At 42.0% G+C, this 20,473-nt stretch overlaps 1 protein-coding gene across 8 annotated transcripts in view; it reads right to left on the bottom strand.

The window, feature by feature from the left end:
• Positions 1–20,473, bottom strand: part of FAM135B (family with sequence similarity 135 member B) — a 350,951-nt gene that overhangs the window by 165,381 nt on the left and 165,097 nt on the right. For all 8 annotated transcript variants that reach the window (XR_013528077.1, XR_013528076.1, XM_054246600.2 and 5 more), the window contains one exon: positions 9,937–10,016. Coding sequence is in view for 5 of the 8 variants with exons in the window: in XM_054246600.2 (XP_054102575.1) it covers positions 9,937–10,016 (80 nt within the window). In the remaining 3 variants the exon portion in view is untranslated. The remainder of the gene's footprint in view (positions 1–9,936; positions 10,017–20,473) is intronic.

Below are 20,473 nucleotides of genomic sequence, written 5' to 3'. Positions count from 1 at the left end.
ACATATATACACCATGGACTACTATGCAGCCATAAAAAAGAATGAGTTTATGTCCTTTGCAGGGACATGGATGAAGTTGGAAACCAACATTCTCAGCAAACTAACACAGGAACAGAAAACTAAATACCACATATTGTCAGTCATAAGTGAGAATTGAACAATTAGAACGCATGAACACAGGAAGGGGAACATCACACATCAGAGTCTGTTGTAGGGTAGGGGGACAAGGGGAGGGAGAGCATTAGGATAAATGCCTAATGCATGCAGGGCTTAAACCACCATAGCACATGCATACCTATGCAACAAACCTGCACGTTCTGCACATGTATCCTAGAATTTAAAGTAAAATAAAAAAATAAAGAAGTAGCCACCATGCTAATTCCAATTAAAAAGCAATCACAACAATGTGGGGTGTACTAAGAGGTTATTTCTGCCAGATGTGGCAGGAGGTGGTGCAAGCCTGTGATGTCCTGGTACATGAGCCTGCACATGAGAATCCATCCATATGCGGAATCCCAACAGGACAGGAAATTTATCAAGTACCCACATAAGGTTACCTGAACTGACCCTTCAAACATTTCTACAGGGTCATTCCTATCAGTGCTATTCCTATTTATAGATGGCTAAACAGTGGCACAGAAGCTACTGGTTCAGGGTCACAGGGACCTTGGTGGACTCAGGTCTGGCCAACTTCAAATCCTACTTCCTAACTGCTATACTATTCCTATCAGTTTCTGGACACAGATGGTTGTTATACCCAGGAGAGTTAGATGGAACTGCACCAGGCTCTGAGTTTGAATCACAAGTCCTTTATTAACTAGCCGGTGACCAAGAGATGACTAACACTCAAAATTCTCTCAGCCCCGAGGAAGGGGCTGGATTGCTTTTATTTCTTGCTTAAGGTAAGGGAGAGGGAGCCTAGCTGGTGCAGAGTTTACAGAAGCAGAACAAGCAAGTTAGATAAGGAGGCTGGTAACTAGGAGGCAGGAGGTTCTCATGATTGTTGATTTCCAAGAAAGGTATACACAAGCCGTTCCCATGATTGCCAGTTACCAAGGTGGGTATTCGGTACTTGTCATACAATCAATCAAGGGCAGTATTCACAATAGCAAGTGGGCTTGCCAAGCAGGATATGGTTACAAAGGTTATACGTTTCTATAGTTCTAAGTACAGCATGACCCAGCACAGTAGCAAGACCCAGGTATGCACTTAAGGGAGGAGAGGCAGGAGGGGTGAGGTGGAGGTCATGATGGAGTCTATCTGGCTCTCAGCAAAACGGATTCTGTCTGGCTAACACAGGGTAGGTTAGTACATGGTAAAGCAGCAGACAACGATGTGTGTGCAAATAACTTATCGTGGGTGTGCCCTCAGTGAGACCCAGATGGGTAGTGGGGAACCAGGGTAGCGAAAGAGAGGAAGACTGGCCTGGGCACATTTCAGAGGTCCTGAGAAGGGCACCTGAGCCTGATTGTCAGGGGACTCAGGAGTGAGTGTTACCTCCAGGAATCTTCCCATCCTGAGACAAGGGAGCTGGGTTTCCATGACCCTGTGTTAGCAGCCATTTGTTCACAGCAAAGGTTGGAGTGAGGATGGGGGATGATGGGATTCAAACTCCCAGGACAGTTTAATTATTGGACAAAATGCTTCCTGTCATCTGGGTGTGGTCCTCCACAGGGAAGCCCCAGTGGAACCACAGTAAAATAGTGTAGAAGAAGCACAGAATGCAGGTGGGGTGTGGAAGGGGCTACGTGCTGCATGTCTATAGCTTGTGTGAAGGACGTTCAGTTGAGTAACTATTAATTCTGACGGGGGCAGAAGACTTCCCTTAGACCACCTGGTTGTTGAAGGCTGCATGCATTCTTTTTGTCAGTCCAGTGGGAGGAGAAGCAGGAAAGGAAACGAAAGGAAGGGGTAGGCATTAAAAGTAGAAGGAACTGCAAAAACAGGAGCTGAGACGAGTCAAGGCACATGACTGCACAGACTGCTGAAAGCTCCTGAGGGCCCTAGATGGCCAACAGGTATCAAGACACCATCTCAGGGACAAAGGATAAAGTGGCAATGCTGGCTTGACCCAAAGGAAGTGGGGTGGTCACCCACGCGGCTGGCAGAGCAGATTGCTGACCTGCTGGGAGTGGAAGGAAAGGGCCCCTGGGCTTTGCATTTCTGAGCTGACTGCTGTGACCTGCCTGGAAGCCGAAAAGATGGAAGAGCCTCTTTAAGTGCTTTGTTTAATCAGGAAGCCCACCCTGCCGGCCCTGGGCAGGCGCTCCTGTGGTCCCAGGCTGGCACATAGAGCCTGGGAGCTGCAGTGTTTTACCTGCTTAGAATTCTCCATGAAAACAGACATTTGATATTTAGGTGCTTTAATGGACCCTGAAAAGAAATTAGATTGATTCATTTGAAGAATAAGTGTCTCTCCCCCGCCCTCTACATGGTAAAACTCTTAAATGCTTCTACTTAATGGAAATGGAAATTACCTCTCAAAACATTACGAAAACTAATCATGGCAATTTTTATACGTTTTCACAATTTACTGTGCTATCTTTTCTCTTGCTTTGATGAGCAATGACTAGCAGATGCCTGTTTTGTGCCTAATCACTTAACGCAGCCTCAATCAATTTGAACAGACCCCTCTCCCAAGTATGGTTCAACTGATCAGCTCCGCAAGGGAAAAAAATAACATCTCTATGTAGGAAGAGACTGCAGAATCTATTAAATAGCAACATTTTGGTGGAAGAAAAGAGCCAAGACTAAATATTCTTAATATTTATTCATACAGACATGGACATACCAGTTGCTTTGTAACCCTAAACTCAAAAGAAAAGAAAAACATAAGCAAGTCTTTGAAGTAAGCATAATCACATTTTAAAATTTCCTACATCTGTTTTATCTTCCTTGAATATCTGAACTCTCATATTCAATTAATTATCATTCATCTTTGTATTTCTCAGGGAATAGTACACTTTCTGGTGTGTAGGGGGCGTCTGAAACAATTGTTGAACTCAGATAAATATCATTTTGGATCCAAATGTCACAGGCTTGACTGACAAGGATATTAAATTCAGTGAATATGTTAGAAATAAGATGAATTGAATAATTATACATACACACACGTATATACATGTATATATTTATTTGTATAGACATTTATATTTACAGGAAGACCACCTGAAATTAATTATATACATGCATGCATGTATAGATATACATAGGCATACATGTTTGTGTGTGCATATGTCTTATGATTACTACAATGAATGGTGAAAGTAGCATTCAGTTTGAGTACTGAGACACACAATAAAGTTCCTAAAAATCTTCATCACAGTTTTGCTAAGAAAAAGTTTCTGTTCTGTTCTAGCTGCATAACTAGCGGTTGGCAAGCCACATCCTATTGGTGGGCTTCCTCTGAGAAACTATTAGATGAGGCCAAGTGCGGTAGCTCATGCCTGTAATACGAGCATTTTGGGCGGCCAAGACAGGAGGATCATTTGAGGTCAGGAGGTAAAGACCAGCCTGGTCAACACGGTGAAACCTGTCTCTACTAAAAATACAAAAATTAGCCAGGGGTGGTAGTGTGTGCCTGTAATCCCATCCACTTGGTAGGCTGAGGCAGGAGAATTGTTTGAACCCAAAAGGCAGAGGTTGCAGTGAACTGAGATTGTACCACTGCACTCTGGCCTGGGTGACAGAGTGAGACTCCATCTCCAAAAAAGAAGAAAGAAAGGAAGAAAGAAAGGAAGGAAGGAAGGAAGGAAGGAAGGAAGGAAGGAAGGAAGGAAGGAAGGAAGGAAGGAAGGAAGGAAGGAGAAACTATCAGATGAGACTGTACAACCCGGCTCTCCCTTGACTGTTTAGACCTCAAGTCTCTAAGGGTACACAGGAATGCAGCAATGATACAAAAAGCCCATGATCTATCTTTTTTTTTTTTTTTTTTTTTTTGAGATAGAGTCTCACTCTGTTGCCCAGGCTGGAGGGCAGTGGTGTGATCTCAGCTCACTGCAACCTCCACCTCCTAGATTCAAGTGATTCTCCTGTCTTGGCCTCCTGAGTAACTGGAACTATAGGCATGTACCGCCACGCCCAGCTAATTTTTTGTATTTTTAATAGAGACGTGGTTTTGCCATGTTAGCCAAGCTGGTCTTGAACTCCTGACCTCAGATGATCCACCCGCCTCAGCCTCCCGAAGTGCTAGGATTATAGGTGTGAGCCATTGTGCCCAGCCACAGTCTGTATCATTCTTTAAGGCCATTGTGCCCATAGGGATTAGCAAATGCTGCTGGTCACAGTCTTGGTCGTGAGCTGATTGTCCCAGCCATTCTTGTAACCCACTCTCCATCCTCCATCAATGTTCATCTTCCCATCTTGCCTTCACATTGAAGGTTCAGCAACATCCCTCCTGTTTACCTTGGCACCTTACATGTTTTGCTATGTTCCCACCTAAATCTCATGTTCAATTCCTACATGCTGTGGGAAGGACCCAGTGGGAGGTAATTGAATCACAGAGACAAGTATGTCTCGTGCTGTTCTTATGATAGTGAATAAGTCTCATGAGATCTGATGGTTTCAAAAAAAAGGAGTTCCCCTATACAAACTCTGTCTCTCTTTGCCTGCTGCCATCCATGTAAGACATTATTTGCTCCTCCTTGCCTTCCCCAGTGATTGAGAGGCTTCCCCAGCCACACAAAACTGTAAGTCCAATTGAACCTCTTTCTTATGTAAATTGCCCAGACTTGGTTCTGTCTTCCTTAGCAGCATGAAAACCATCTAATACAGCACCCCTTCACCCATGCTATGAGGGCCCTGTCTCACTCACATCAAATCACCCTGTTTAAACATTCCCACTGGATCACCTTTGCCTCAGAAACACTTCTGTTGGCTCCATCTGCAAGCTTCCCTTGAATGCATGGTAAGACTTTTCATTAACTAATAATATTAATAATAAGAGCTGCATTTTATTTTTACCATTATGTATCAAGCACTGTGCTGGAGCTTCGCCATCATGCTCTAAAATCCTCTCAGAAGCCCTAGGCTAAAGGTATAACTACCCCCATTGTGGTAAAAAATTGAAGGCTCAGTGGTTGAAAGGCTTTCCTTGGTACACATAGGTCTGATGTGAATGAATGGGATATAATGTGACTATCTCAGTCCAAGTCTTTTCTGCTGCAGTCTCTGCCTCCCTAATAGTAGATTCTTTTATCTAAGAAATTTCACTGAATCTTCCCAATTTTCACTAAATTTTCTTAATTTTCATTGAAGTGAAAGGAGAACAACAGGAAGATGTTGCAACGACTTCTTTCTTTCTTGTTCTTGAAAAGTCAAGGGGTGTCTTGGTCAGTGAATTACTAGACAGTCACCTGTAATTTGCACTTTTCTATTTCTGGTGATAGAAGATATGATGATAAAGACCTGCATCCTTCATATTCATACCCAACACTAAGGCCAAATCCCCAATGTTCCCACATCTTACACAGAAGGGGCCTCAGGTCTATAAGCACATCTGACAGTATTACAGTTGCTGTCACCATTTGTGTGCCTGTCCCTTCTCAAATGCTAGGATCTTCCTAGCATGTCCACGAAAATGATTATTCCTAACTGCTGTGAGCTCAAAGCCTGTCATGTTCTCTGTAACAAGATACACAGCTGACTCAGAAAAGAGCAAACCATTAGTTTTCCAGGGAAGTCTTCCCCAAGTCACCTCTTAAAAAAGAATTGAAAGGAAAATGCAATGGTATGCAGGCTATGCACATGGGGAATTATTATTATGTTTTACTCACAGGAGCTAATCATACACACCCTGCTTGTACGAGTCAATGCAATATTTATTTCATATCAAGAGAATATGGACCTAAATCATCTATATCATTGAAACATGCTTCCATATAATAAGGCTATTAGAGAACTGACGTATTTAAAAAGGGAATACAAATGCAGAATCCTGTCCCTCGATTTATGCCACAGCACCACGTTTGAACAGCACCAGGCTTGACAGATTGGTTTCATTTCATCTGGCTGTGTCTCTGAAACAAAATCAATCTCCTCCGTGTGTTGCAAATGGCCTCCAAACCTGACCACAGCTTGTCTCTCTCTCACGTTGGCGTTGTTCTTATTGGCAGCCACACAAGATTTCTCCTCATTCTGTGAACCACCTTTGCTCCATACGGATCATTCTATTACCACTGCCTGGGTCAACCTTCCCTACTTTTGTCTGTGGAACCAATTTCTGCTTGTCCTTCAAGCCCAATCGGAGAGGCTCTTTCTAATCCAAGCCAGCGGCTCCTAGCACAGTCCTGCATGGTCCCGATGGTCACCACACTCTCCATCTCTACAGTATTATCTGACCACTTCTGTCTCCCTGAGATGACTTTGAGCATCTCTAGAGCTGGAAGGCAGCCTCTTGTTCTCCAGGATGAACAGCACAGGTCAGAGGCTGCTAAGTAATAGGCTACTCTTATGCATAATAGCAACACTTATTCTAAGTAATTGTTATTGTGAGCTCACCATGTGCCAGGCAACAATCTAATCACTTTATATACATGATATCTATGTAAACCATGTAATGTTTGTAAATCATTTTACATGCATGAATTTGCACAATTCATTCAATCTTTACCACAAACCTGTAAGTACCAACTTCCACCCCCATTTTATAGCTGAGGAACCTGAAAAACAAATTGGTTAAATAACTTTTCTAAAGTCAAGCAGCTTAGAAGTGGGAGAATAGACACTGTACCTGAAGAGCCCAAGCTTGCGGCCCTCACACCTGCTAAATTCTGCCTCCTTGGACATGGCAAGCTTTTTCTATTTACATTTAGGGACATGTGGAACAAAAGAGCCAAATGAAATCATGTGTTCCAACAAGACCATTCAAGTACTGAGCATCAAAGAAATCATTAGAGTCCGGATGTTTTCACTCCTGGTTCTCTGCAGTGTCTGATACCTTGCTGCCTAAAGATACAGTTTTCTTTTTTTCCCTCGGAAATGCATAGAGGTAATGGAAAATATGTATAGATAGTTGGCCATAAATAGGGCTGCCAAAGCTTCTCCCTATCACTGTACATGCAGTTGGTGCTTTCAATCAACAGAGAAAGTCTATTTCCATCCCCCTGGGGCTGGCTTTGTCAGCTACCCTGACCAATGAACTGTAGAGGAAGCCACCCTATGCCAGTCTCCATCTAGCCCTTAGGTGGCCTGGAATCATCTTCATTTTCCCTCTTGGTGAACTCAGCTACCATGTAAGGAATCTGACCACCCAACTGGAGACAGAAGCCCAGCTGTCTCTTATCTGGTGCAGTCACTACAACCAAGGGGTCAGAGAGATGAGTGAAGACATCTTAGCTGCTCCATCCTCAGCTGAGATCTCAGCTTAAGGTAGTGCATAAATTTCCACAGCCTAGGCTGGCTAACTCAAAACATTAGAAAAGAATAAGCCATTGTTAAAAGTCACAAGTTTTGGAGTGCTTCATAATGCAGCGGTCTCTAACCAAAAATGGTATAGTTGAAAAATTCAACCACGAAGAAGAAATACAAATTCTATACATCTCTCACCTGGGGCACAATCTCATTGTAAATTGTTGCTGGCCTCTGCGTTAGTATTCTGTTCTAAACAGCATGCTACTGTAAAGCTCAAGGCATACCAACTTCATCATAATTATTCTTCTGTTAAACAATACAAGAAAAGAAAATAGGTTTTTCCCCAAAAATTATATTTCATTTTCATTTTCTTTGTCCCTGTGTAGTACTATCTCAAGCCCTTCTCTTCCCCAGCTGGGCTCTTCCAACCACTGAGCATCCTGCAGGACTCCGGTCCTCACAGCTGGGGCCTGCCAGCTCCAAAAGATGACTCAGCCGGTGACAGGACCCAAGCTCCTGTTGTCCACAGTCACAAGGAAGAGTGGAGTCCTTGATGAGAGTCTGGGGATGGCTTTCATCAGGTCGGCTGGGGTGTTATTCCACTTAACGTCTAGGTCTCTCACTAAGGCCTTCACCTTGACCCTGCGATCGGGTCCCTCACACCCCTGATGATATGACCACTCACAGGCAGCAGGTAGGACTAACTGGATACTTACCTCATGCTAGTTCCTGTTCTGATATATATATATATATATAATCTCTACAAAATATAAAGTGTCCTTTTTATAAAGTGTACTTTCTAAGACAAATATCTATGAAGAATGCATTTTTTCCCTCATATTTGAGGAAACTAAAGCTCAAGCTTCTAGTAACATACCTGGGTTCACAGATATGTTATTATCCAACTTACACATATGGACACTGGCTCACGTGGAGTCAGGGGCCAAAGCCCCTGCTTTCTCTGTGGACATCATGGACCTTCTTCTGTTGGAAGGTGGGGTGAGAAAGGGGTGAAGCACAGAATAACAGGAAAGGAGGGAATTGTGGGATTCTTAAATCACTCTGGATCTAGGAGAATGGGTGGCTCCCTTTCCCCACTTTTCAGATACCTGATTTCTTCCCAGGAGAAAGGAGTGAAGGGAAAGAGAAGGAACACCTTGGAAATACAGCAGCTTGACTATTACTTAGTGCTTTACTCTGCCCAAAGGCAAGGGAGAAGCCGGTGGCCATCAGCATCTTCCTTTTGCAGATCACAGGCTTGAGTTATCCTATTGCTCTAAAACCAGGTCTCTTCTAATGTTCTATCACGTGGCCTGAGGAACCAGGTCCCCCTCCCGACTTCTTCCAAGGTAAATTTAAGCAGAACACCACATCTACATCTCTAACTTGTGGGTATTCAATTGCATATGATTTCACTCACCATAACACATTGAAAATTCCAAATGAATTTTATGAAGGGTAGATATGACCACAACTCTTAGTTTTGCTGGATAGGATTTCTGTAACATTCTTGGCTACTAGTAATTTATAATTAATGTTAAACAGATTTTGCGTGGCTCTGTCTTGTTATCTGTTTTTTTCAATGCTCCCTACCCTCTACTCTAACCTTTAAGTCTTTCTCTCCTTTTTTTTTAGTTTGAGACAGAATCCTGTTCTGTCACCCAGGCTGGAGTGCCGTGGTGCTATCTCCACTCACTGCAACCTCTGCCTCCCAGGTTCAAGTGTTTCTCCTGCCTCAGCCTCCTGGGTAGCTGAGATTACAGGCACCTGCCACCACGCCCAGCTAATTTTTTTGTATTTTTAGTAGAGATGGGGTTTCCCCATGTTGACCAGTCTGGTCTCAAACTCCTGACCTCAGGTGATCCACTCACCTCAGACTCACGAAGTGCTGTGATTACAGGCGTGAGCCACCATGCCCTGCCTCTTCTTCTTAAGGTCTACCTAGCCTGCACAGTTCTCCCAAATTTATTAATGCAAACTCCTAACAGGTCTACTAGTTAATATTATGTCTGTCTTTATTTCCAGCACGATAACTTGTCTATTTCTGATGTAACACTCTGTGATAGACTACCTGTTCAGAGCCCCGGTTACCACTTTGTACTCCAGCCTTCTCAAGATGAGGATCCGAGTTGTCCTTGGCAATCCTCCTCAAGCTGGGAGCGCTGCTCTCGGACACTGCTCCCCCTCACTGCTTCACCGTGCATGGAGCATGCCACCACAGTGCCTATTCACTCAGTCTTCTGTACCTAGTTGAAGCCTTTAACAGGCTTCCTGTTTAACCCTCTTGCTGGACGTCATTTCCCACTGGCATCCTCCCTGACTTGACTTTAACCAAGCCCCCCACAGCCAGTTTGTCTCAAATACTGGCTGTTCCTGGGAAAGTGTATTTTTTTCAAGCCAGGTCCCCCTTTCAACAATGTACTCATATGGCCACCTCCAACTCTTGGTCTCCGTTTCCAAAACTCACTCATTCAACATTCACCAAAGATTGACTGAGTGCCTTGCACTCTGCTGTGCCCTGGCAAGCAGTGACAAATGAAGATTCACCACTGGGGGCAAGCGCCCCACTGCCATTCTTCTGCTCACCTGTCTGCCCGACGATGGAGGCACTCAGTCTGTGGGGGATCCTTGAGGACACCTTCAAGGTCACTCGGATCTGGTAATACCTAAGAAAAGAGCAGAGGACAGGATGCTGAAGATCAGGCATCTTAATGTTGACTTCTAAAAATACCTAGACTTATTCCTGAAAGCCATAGAAAATTAGGGAAGTTTCTTGGCAGCATGCACTATCATCTGGCATTCGTGACAAATGCTTGTTATCAGCAAAGGTGGAGAGGGAGGGGACAGGGCAGTGTTGAAGACAAGAAGTTGAGTTCACTTGAGATCATACAAGACTGAACAACGTTGGAGATGACAGGAATAGAGAAAAGAAAGAGATGGGTCATGTGACAGTTTCATTAAGGGGTATGGGTTTTATGTACTCATGAAAGGTTATTGTAATAGGAAAGCAGGTTATTTATGCAGGGTGGGGAATCCATCCATAAATTCAGTTTCTATCAGGTTGCAACACAAAAACTACTTCCTTTATTAGCATAGCCTCTGAGTTAGCCCTCTTGGAGGCATCGCCAAATACACCGTTCCCTGTATATTTTGCCTCCTTAATTTTTACATAGCACTCCCATTTTCTAATCCCATCATTTCAGGACAATGTGCAGGTCCCCATGCTGTCAGCTAACTCTCTAATGTGTCCTCTTTGGCCCCAAGTACAGAAGTATCCTTTGAAGTTCTGTGCTTTGCAGTTAATGACTCTTTGCCTGTAAGCACTGGAGGACATTACTGGCATCATCATTGTTCTCTTCTTTCACTGATTTGAAGCCCATTGTGAAATGGAATGTGAATAAACCGAAGTGAAACATAAGGAAAATGGACCATGAACACATCAGTCTTTCATGGCTCACTGAGCTCATAGCTGGGTGAGTACCCTGCTATTGAGGTACTTTCATTGCACATACACTCACAGAATGCTCTGTTGGTAGTTGCATGCTTGTTTTTATGTATAAATGATGTACAGAGATAAAGAGAAAAGAGCACTGGTGCTGGATTCATAGCTGTAGTGTGAGTGACACATTTCCAGCTGTGTGACTTTAAGTACATCACATAATTTCTCTGAACTTGTTTCTGTATCTGCAAAATGAGTACTTTCTACAAGTATCTGCCATGGCTTCTGTTTCCAGAAATATGAAGTAGACAGACATACTTTCCCCTATTTTTTGCACTAAGCACAACAAAAAATCTATTTAGAAAAACAGTATATAGAAAAGCAAATGAAGATTCTTAAACATAGATAAGAAAGCAAATGGGTTAGGGACCTCAGGACCGAAGGAGAGACATGCTGGTGAGGCTTCTGCATTTTCTTTTGCCTCATATACCCCAGACTGGATACTGGAGAAGGTAAGAAGCCAGAAAACCTAATAGCCACAGACAAGAAAATTATACCAAAAAAGCCTTCTCCTTCCAGCCGAAGGATCAGGAAGAGAACAGCAAGACAGAAAACTTTTAGGCAACAGCTGTCTACTCCAGCCAAGAAACAGAAAACACTGTGGGCCCACCTCCACCCACACCAGCAAAGGCAAAGTGGGAAGTCTAGACACCCGCCATCCCCAGACTGCATGAAAACACTGCATCTCCACCCAACCTGCCAAGAGAGGGACTTCAGCAGGGAGCTAGGCTTCCATCTGAAACAGATGGCAAAGGGAACCCCACCTGCTCAGTTGAAGTGGAGACCATGTGGGGAGCCTGGACCTCCACCCACCACCCTGCAGTAATGAGGGCATACATATGCCCACATGATTTTTGACAAAGGTGCAAACGCAACTCAGTGGAGGAGAGATCGCCTTTTAAAATAAGTTGTCCTAAAGCAACTGGCTATCCACAGACAAAGTAACAGCCACTACCAAACAAATACACCTCAACTTTAATTTCATATCTTATAAAGAAATTATTAGTAACTCAAAGTAGATTGTGAACTTAAATGAAAAATAGAAAACCATAAAACATAGGAAACAGAGAAACATTTTTAAATTTTTCTTTTTAAAAATCATTTTTTAAAATTGTTTTTGAGACAGAGTCTCATTTTGTCACCCAGGCTGGAGTGAAGTGTCTTAATCTCAGCTCATTGCAACCTCCACTTCCCAGGTTCAAGTGATTCTTCTTCCTCAGCCTCCCGAGTAGCTGGGATCACAGGTGCCCACCACTATGCTTGGCTAATTTCTTTTATTTTTAGTAGAGACAGGGTTTCACCATGTTTACCAGGCTGGTCTCGAACTCCTAACCTCAGGCGATTCACCTGCCTCAGCTTCCCAAAGTGCTGGGATTACAGGTTTGGGCCACTGCACCTGGCCTAAAAAATATTCTAAATGGAGAGTTAAGCAAAAAGTTTTTAGACTTGGTACATAAAACATGATCCATAAAATAAAAACAACAAATTTTGTTTGCTTTGTGGGTTTTTTTTTTTTTTTTTTTTTGAGGTATGAGGTCTTGTCATGTTGCCCAGACTGGCATCAAACTCCTGGTCTCAAGTGATCCTCCCACCTTGGCCTCCCAAAGTGCTGGGATTACAGGCATGAGCCACTGCACCCTGCAGATAAATTTTAGTTCATTAAATCTAAACACTTTCATGCTGTGAAAGACCCTGTTAAGAGGATTAAAATACAAGACACACTGTGGGAGAAAACAGTTGCAAATCATATACAGTGGATCCTCAGTATCTGTGTCTTCCATATTTGGGAATTTGCTCACTTGATAAAATGTGTTTTTAGCTCCAAATGTAACACCCACAGCACCATAGTGGTCATACACAGACAGGAAAACAGTGTAAAAAGTCTGAATCTTCTGACACTCAGGTGGCCAACTGAGGCTAAGCAATACCAGAAACAAGTATCTGTTTTGCAATTTACTTAGTCCCACTAAATATTTTTGTACTCTGTGCTTTTTTTGGCAACTCCACTGTATGAGATGGACCTCAGGAGTGCTGCTGAAGGGCTGTCTAGTGTTCCTAAGGGCTGGAGTGCTGTGATGCACTTCATGGAGAAAGGATGTGTGTTAGATGAGCTTCACTCAGCTATGAGTTATAGTGCTGCTGACTGAGATCAATGTAATGAATCAATAGTGCATATGAAGTGTGGGGTATCTTTAAACAGATATGCATAAGACAAGATTATGTATTGCCCAGTTTGGCAGAAATGTGACCAGAAGCTCACAGGAACCTAACCCTGTATTTCCCCTAGGAACGGTGGTTCACCATTTGCTGATTGAGTACCCACAGTGACTTTATAGAATATACTAATGTAAATATTGAGAGCTGACCATCTAACAAAGGACTATTACCTAGGATATATAAAGAACTCTTGGAACTCAATAGTAAAAACAAGCACACTAATTAAAAAGTGGGCAAACACAAGAAAAATTTCACCAAAGGGGACACACAGAGGACACATAAGCCCATGAAAAGATGTTCAAATTTTCACACATGCAGAGCAATATAGAGTATCAGTACAGTCCCTGTTAAAATGCCAAGTCAGGTGCTCATGCCTGTAATCCCAGCACTTGGGGAGGCTGAGGCTGGAGGATTGCTTGAGCCCAGGAATTTGAGACCAGCCTAGCCAATATAGGGAAACTCCATCCCTATTAAAAAAATTATTTGGGTGTGGTGGCACATGCCTGCAGTCTGTAGTCTCAGCTATTTGGAGGGCTGAGGTGGGAAAATCACTTGAGTGCAGCAGGTTGAAGATGCAATGAGCTGAAATCACATCACTGCACTCCAGCCTGGGTGTCAGACTCAGACCTTGCCTCAAAAAAAAAAAAAAAAAAAAAAAAAAAATCCAAGGGCATTATTTTATGCAATTAGAGAAAATAGTTCTAAAATATGTATGGAATCACAAAAGATATTAAACAGCTATAATATAATCTTGATAAACAAGAAAAATAAACAAGATAAAATGATCACTTACAAATGAAGGAAAATGTTTGCAAACAATATGTCTGATAAGGGATTAGTGTTCAAAATGTATAAGAAACTCATGCAACTCAATAGCAATAATAATAGTATAATTTAAAAGGACAATGGATCTGAATATGCATTTTTCCAAAGAAAACATTCAAATGACCAACATGTTTGTGAAAAAGTACTCAATATGTCACTAATCATCAGGGAAACACAAATCAAAACCACAACAACATATCACCTCATACATTTTAGCATAGTTATGAAAAAGATGAGAAATAACAAGTGTTGATGAAAATGCAGAGGAAAGAAAACCCTCTTTTTTGGTGGGAATGTAAATTGGCACAGCCATTATGAAAAATAACATAAAGCTTTCTCAAAAAATTAAAAATAAAACTACCATATGACCCAGAAACCCCTCTGCTTGTGTATACCAACTGGAAATCAAAGTCAGCACCTTGTGGAGAGATCTGCATGTCCATGTTCACTGTGGCGTTAGTCACAATAGCCAAGAAACAGCAACAACCTAACTGCCCAGCAGTGGATCAATGGATAAACTGTGGAATACATATCAGTGTACACACACACACACACACACACACACACAGAGACACACACACACAGACACAAACACACACACAGACACACAGACACAAACACAGACACAAATACACACACACAAACACACACAGACACAAACACACACAAACACACACAGACACACACACACACAGACACACACACACAGACACACAGACACACACACAGACACACACACACAGACACACAGACACACACACACACAAACACACACACAGACACAAACACACACAAACACACACAGACACACACACAAACACACACACACAAACACACAGACAATGGAATATTATTCAGCCTTAAAAGAAGAAGATACTGCCATTTTCAACAACATGGATGAGTGGATGAAACTGGAGAACATTATGCTTAAGTGAAATGAGCCAGATACAGAAAAAGAAAATACATGATCTCACTTACATATAGAACATTTTAAAAGAAGTGAAACACACAGAAAGAGAGAATAGAATGAAAGTTACCAAGATCGGAGAGGGGGAAGAAAGAAGAAATGGGGAAACATAGGTTGAAGAGTATAGGCTTTCACTTATATAGTATTAATACATTTAGAGATCAATGTACAGCAGGAGGATTACAGTTAATAATATCGTATTACATACTGAAAATTTGCTAAGAGAACAGATTTTAGATGTACTTACCACCAAAAAATTGAACATTAAAAAAAAAAAAAAAAAGGCGGCTGGGAGAGGTGGCTCAAGCCTGTAATCCCAGCACTTTGGGAGGCCGAGGCGGGCATATCACAAGGTCAAGGAATTGAGACCATCCTGGCCAACATGGTGAAACGCTGTCTCTACTGAAAATACAAAAATAATTATCTGGGTGTGGTGGTGTGGGCCTGTAGTCCGAGCTACCCAGGAGGCTGAGGCAGGAGAATTGCTTGAACCCAGGAGGCAGAGGTTGCAGTGAGCCAGGATCGTGCCACTGCATTTCAGCCTGGCGCCTGGCCACAAAGATATCTCAAAAAAAAAAAAAAAAAAAAAAAGAAGGCAACTTTGGAAGACAGTAGTTGTGCTATTTGCTCACCTCTAATGGTTGTATTGTATATATTTAAAGTATACAACATGATGTTTTGACATTTGTTTATCGAAACATGATGTTGTATACTTTAAATATATACAATTAAATAAATGTTTAAAAAAGATATTTGACAACATCAGACAAAATTCTAATTAAAACCACAATGAGCTACTACAATGCAGTCATCAGAATGACTAAAATAAAAAACATTGACAACACCAGATACTAGCAGTTATGCAGACAAAGTAGATCACTCAACACTTTGCTGGTGGAAATGTAAAATGAAACAGCCATTCTGGAAAACATTTGCTAGCATCTTTAAAAATTAAACTACAACTCGACCCAACAATTGCCCTCTTAGGCATTTCTCTTAGAGAAATAAAAACTTACTTATGCAAGAAATTGTCCAAAATGTTTAGAGCAGCTTTATCCACAATACTAAAAACTGAAACAACCCAGATGTCCTTCAATAAATGAATAAGCTGTGGAAACTACTCCGTAATAAATAAGAATGAACAATTCATATGTAGAACAACCTAGATGGATCTCCAGACAGTTATTCTCAGCAAAAGAAGCTAATTTGAAAAGGTGTATATTGCCATTTATGTACAATGTTTAAAATTGCAAAATTATGAAAATAGAACACAGATTATTAGCTGCCAGGGGATGGGGAGAGGATGGGAGTGGGAGGCAAGTGGGTGTGGCTATCAAAGAGCAACATAAAATGTGAGATCCATGTGGTGAGGAAAATAATTTGTATCCTCATTGTGCATATCAATACCCTGACTGTGAAACTGTAACACAGCATTGCAAGATACTACCGTTAAGGAAACTAGAAAAACATTATGTGAGATATCTCTTTACCTACTTCTTAAAACTAAATAAAATTTTTTCAAAATAAAAAATTTGACTGAAAAGTATAAAAGGCACCTGTCCTGTTCAACAGCAAGATCACGGTGACTGTATCTATTGGAAGGGATAAGGCCCCGTACCAACTGGAGAAAATGCAAACGCTCATGGCGGCCAGGCAAATTACACAAGTGAAATTGTAAGCAAACCTTGGGTTCCACCTAATCTATCTTTCTGTTTTCTGCTTTTGGTGGGTATGCGGGTCCAGAAGCAGTAAACTACCATCAGAAAATCCCAGTGGAAGCTCATTTACAAATGACCATGACACTTGCCTGTGTGAGGGCAGCGGTGGCAGCCTTGGCCACAGGAGCAGCTGCTACTAAGCAGCAGCTTATTATGAGCCTGCAGAAACGTTAACTGCATGTGGCTAGATCTTTCGGTTTTTCAGGAGAAGACAGAAATTTAATTTTGTAATAAAACATCTTTAACATGCTAAATATTGGTTCACAAATCAATGGCAATGGCAACAGCAACATCAGCAACAGCAAAAACAATTAGCAGCAGCGACCACGGCCACAACATTAGCAATAAAGCACTGTGTCAACAAGATCAAACACATTTGCAGGCTGACTCTTCACGGGCCAATAACTGGCACACCCTGACTGACACAAATACAAGATGTTATTTTTAATGTTTCGTTAATAAAAGACCTGTGTATTTCAGTAATTTCATAAAGAAGGAAAGGAACACGAAACCCATCAGCACCGCCACCAACCGTCATATTGTAATGGTGCCTTCTCTGAACATATTAATACAATGCATCAGTCATTGCCAGGGGCTATGCATCCCTCTCCCATCCTACTGCTCTTGGAGCCATTACAGCTACACTGAAGATTAATTTTTTTTTTTTTTTTTTTTGAGACGGAGTTTCACTCTTGTTACCCAGGCTGGAGTGCAATGGCGCAACCTCGGCTCACCGCAACTTCCGCCTCCCGGGTTCAGGCAATTCTCCTGCCTCAGCCTCCTGAGTAGCTGGGATTACAGGCACACGCCACCATGCCCAGCTAATTTTTTGTATTTTTAGTAGAGACAGGGTTTCACCATGTTGACCAGGATGGTCTTGATCTCTTGACCTCGTGATCCACCCGCCTCCCAAAGTGCTGGGATTACAGGCGTGAGCCACCGTGCCCGGCCTACGCTGAAGATTTATTAAGCATTTCTGTGGGAGGATCTGTGCTAGCAGCTTCCAGGGAAGCAATCTTGGCTGATCCCTTATAAATCCTACGTGAAAGCAAGCACTATCTCAAGGGTAAACCAAGGAAGAAATTGAGCCGTTGGAGAGATCTAACCAGTTATCCAAAGCCACAGAGCCAGGAAAGGGTAACCAGGATTCCAACTCCAGAGATGGGTGTTTCCTTTTCCCTGCCACATCTCACAGGAAACACATTTTGTTATATAGTTTAAGGCCTTTTTATTGCTTATTTCAAAGTGCTCTCGACTTACTGTTTCCTAAAAGCACTTGATGCTACTGAATCTCACTTCAAGAACTTAATTATCTTCAATTTCAGATGATTTATAGGTTCAAAGTTTACCTTTCGGTTGGGTTGACCCATTCAGGTTCTGTCCTGATGAAACAGAATGCTTAAACTGCTTTAGTAAGTCCCTTTAACGTCATGGGAAATTTCTACCTGGGCATAAATCCATAAACCACATACTCATATTTGAGGTGCAAGATACTGTTTGATCCCTATAGGATGTCTTTAATATACTTGCCATGATTTCTATGTTAAAGATGAGAAATTAACATTTAGAGATAAAGGGATTTGTACAAGTTCACGGACTCAGTAAGTAATGTAAGTAAATCTCCAAATATCTTTTAACCATTTTAGAGCTATCTCCTTCTACTTGGGGTCATTCAAAGAAGTTATCATAAAGAAGGGAATGGTTTGCTTAAATTGTTGAAGAATGATCCAATGGTAAAAGAAGATGGGCCATGGGTTTCGTCAGAATGGAGAAAGAAGCTAAGAGGCAGAAGACTTCAGACAGTATGCTGGCTGATGCATTTCAGTAGCCTAGATTCGCACAGGCCTCCTGGGAAACGGTAACAATAGCCACCCATTATTGATTTCGATCTCTATTACTGACACTAAACTATGCCCTTTACATAATGTAGTAAGCATAATAATACCTCCCAACCCCTAACATACAACTCCTAATCTTCAGAACCTGTGAATATGCTGGGCAAAAGAGAATTAAGGTTGCAGATGAAATGAAGGCTGTCAGTCAGCTGGCCTTGAAATTTGGAGATTATTCTAAACTACATGGGTATACTCAATGCAATCATAACAGTCTTTCCATTATAAGAGAGAGAAGGAGGTGAGAGAGACAGAGACAGAGAAAGACAGGTAAACAGAAAGACAGACAGAGTAGTACAATAGAAGAAAGACCTGAGCTCCCCAGCCAAGGGATGCAGGCAGCCTCTATAAACTACAACAGATAAACAGACACTTGCACTGCATGGAAACTCCTCTAGAGCCTCCATGCAGGAATACAGACTTCAGCCCATATTTCAGACTTCTAACCTGCAGAATTCTAAGATAATAACACTATATTGTTTGGTTTTTTGATTTTTTTTTTTTTTTGAGATGGAGTTTTGCTCTCGTTACCCAGGCTGGAGTGCAATGGCGCCATCTCGGCTCACCGCAACCTCTGCCTCCTGAGTTCAGGCAATTCTGCCTCAGCTTCCTGAGTAGCTGGGATTACAGGCACGCACCACCGTGTGCAGCTAATTTTTTGTATTTTTAGTAGAGACGGGGTTTCACCATGTTGACCAGGATGGTCTCGATCTCTTGAACTTGTGATCCACCCACCTCGGCCTCCCAAAGTGCTGGGATTACAGGCTGAGCCACCTAACATTATATTGTTTTAAGCCACTGAGGTTATGGCAATATGTGACAGCAGTAATTGTAAACTAATGCAGGCAAGCTTTCAAATTTCCTCCTTAGGACAAAACCAATAGACGGGATTCAATATTCTCATGTTAAACATACACAAATTGTGATTCAGAGAGGTTAGGTAATTTGCCCACAGTCACACAGCTGGTCAATAGATAGTTTAGAAATTAAAATGCAGGGCCATTTGGCTGGCACCAAGTTTATTTTAGGGAAGGCAAAGCCAGGTGCTTTAATGTTATAAGCTCACCTCAATTTCCACATTGCTCTTATCCTAGGAGCCCAATCGGATTCTCGCTCTGATCACTAATTTTCTAATATCATCTCCTGTTTCATGTATTTCCTTTTATTTCCTCAAAAGCACCTTGAGAATAAGAATGCTACTATTTACTTCTTTTGTATTCCTTAGAGGTCTCACGGCTGTGCCAGAGAGAAAAGCACCTAATGAACATCTGTTGTCAGTTGATTATAGAAATACCCATTACCACCAGCCACTGAAGGAGAGAAGCCATGCCCTATTCATCTCTGTATCTCCAGAAACTAACAGAGGGCTGATATGGCTGGCATTCAATAAATGCCAGGTGAAAGAATGAATAAGTGAAAATTTTACAACAAAGATTCCCTCAAACAACGGGGTTCTACAATCCGATCCTAATACACAATTCTGTGAGTGATAAAGAATCGACATGCAATTTTTATAAAACTAGGAGTAATATTTCATAATGGGAATACAGAAACGTGACATTTTGTCAAAATCGTTTTTCATATCAGTATAGCATGAAACAACCACTCTGACCCAGGGACATCTGACATATCCTAAAATACAAATCATTATCAACAAAAGTCAAACACAGATACTCTGGAGTCTGAACACCTAGGTCCCCAAAGTCAGGTTGGAAAACTTAAAGCTAGTAACTTTCCCTCCCTAAGCTTCTCTTTCGTCATGGGTGAGGGAAGCTACACTTGTTCCAGCCTTGCAGAATTATTGTGAGGCAGGAACAGGACAATCCGTGGGAAGCATGGGCAGGGGATGATGCTCAACCCCATATTTCATTTAAGATACAACGTCTTTGTTGCTACTTCCTAAGACATGTGTGAGACACAGCCTCCCACCTTCATGATCCCAGTCGATCCTCCCACATCATAACTGAGATGAAGCTGGGAAAAGGCATGATGCTTTCAGTGGGAC

The sequence above is a fragment of the Callithrix jacchus genome, chromosome 16, assembly GCF_049354715.1.
Source record: "Callithrix jacchus isolate 240 chromosome 16, calJac240_pri, whole genome shotgun sequence".
Classification (NCBI taxonomy): Eukaryota; Metazoa; Chordata; class Mammalia; order Primates; family Cebidae; genus Callithrix; species Callithrix jacchus.
Note: the sequence above shows the minus strand (reverse complement) of the source record. Positions and strands in the feature narration are given on the sequence as shown.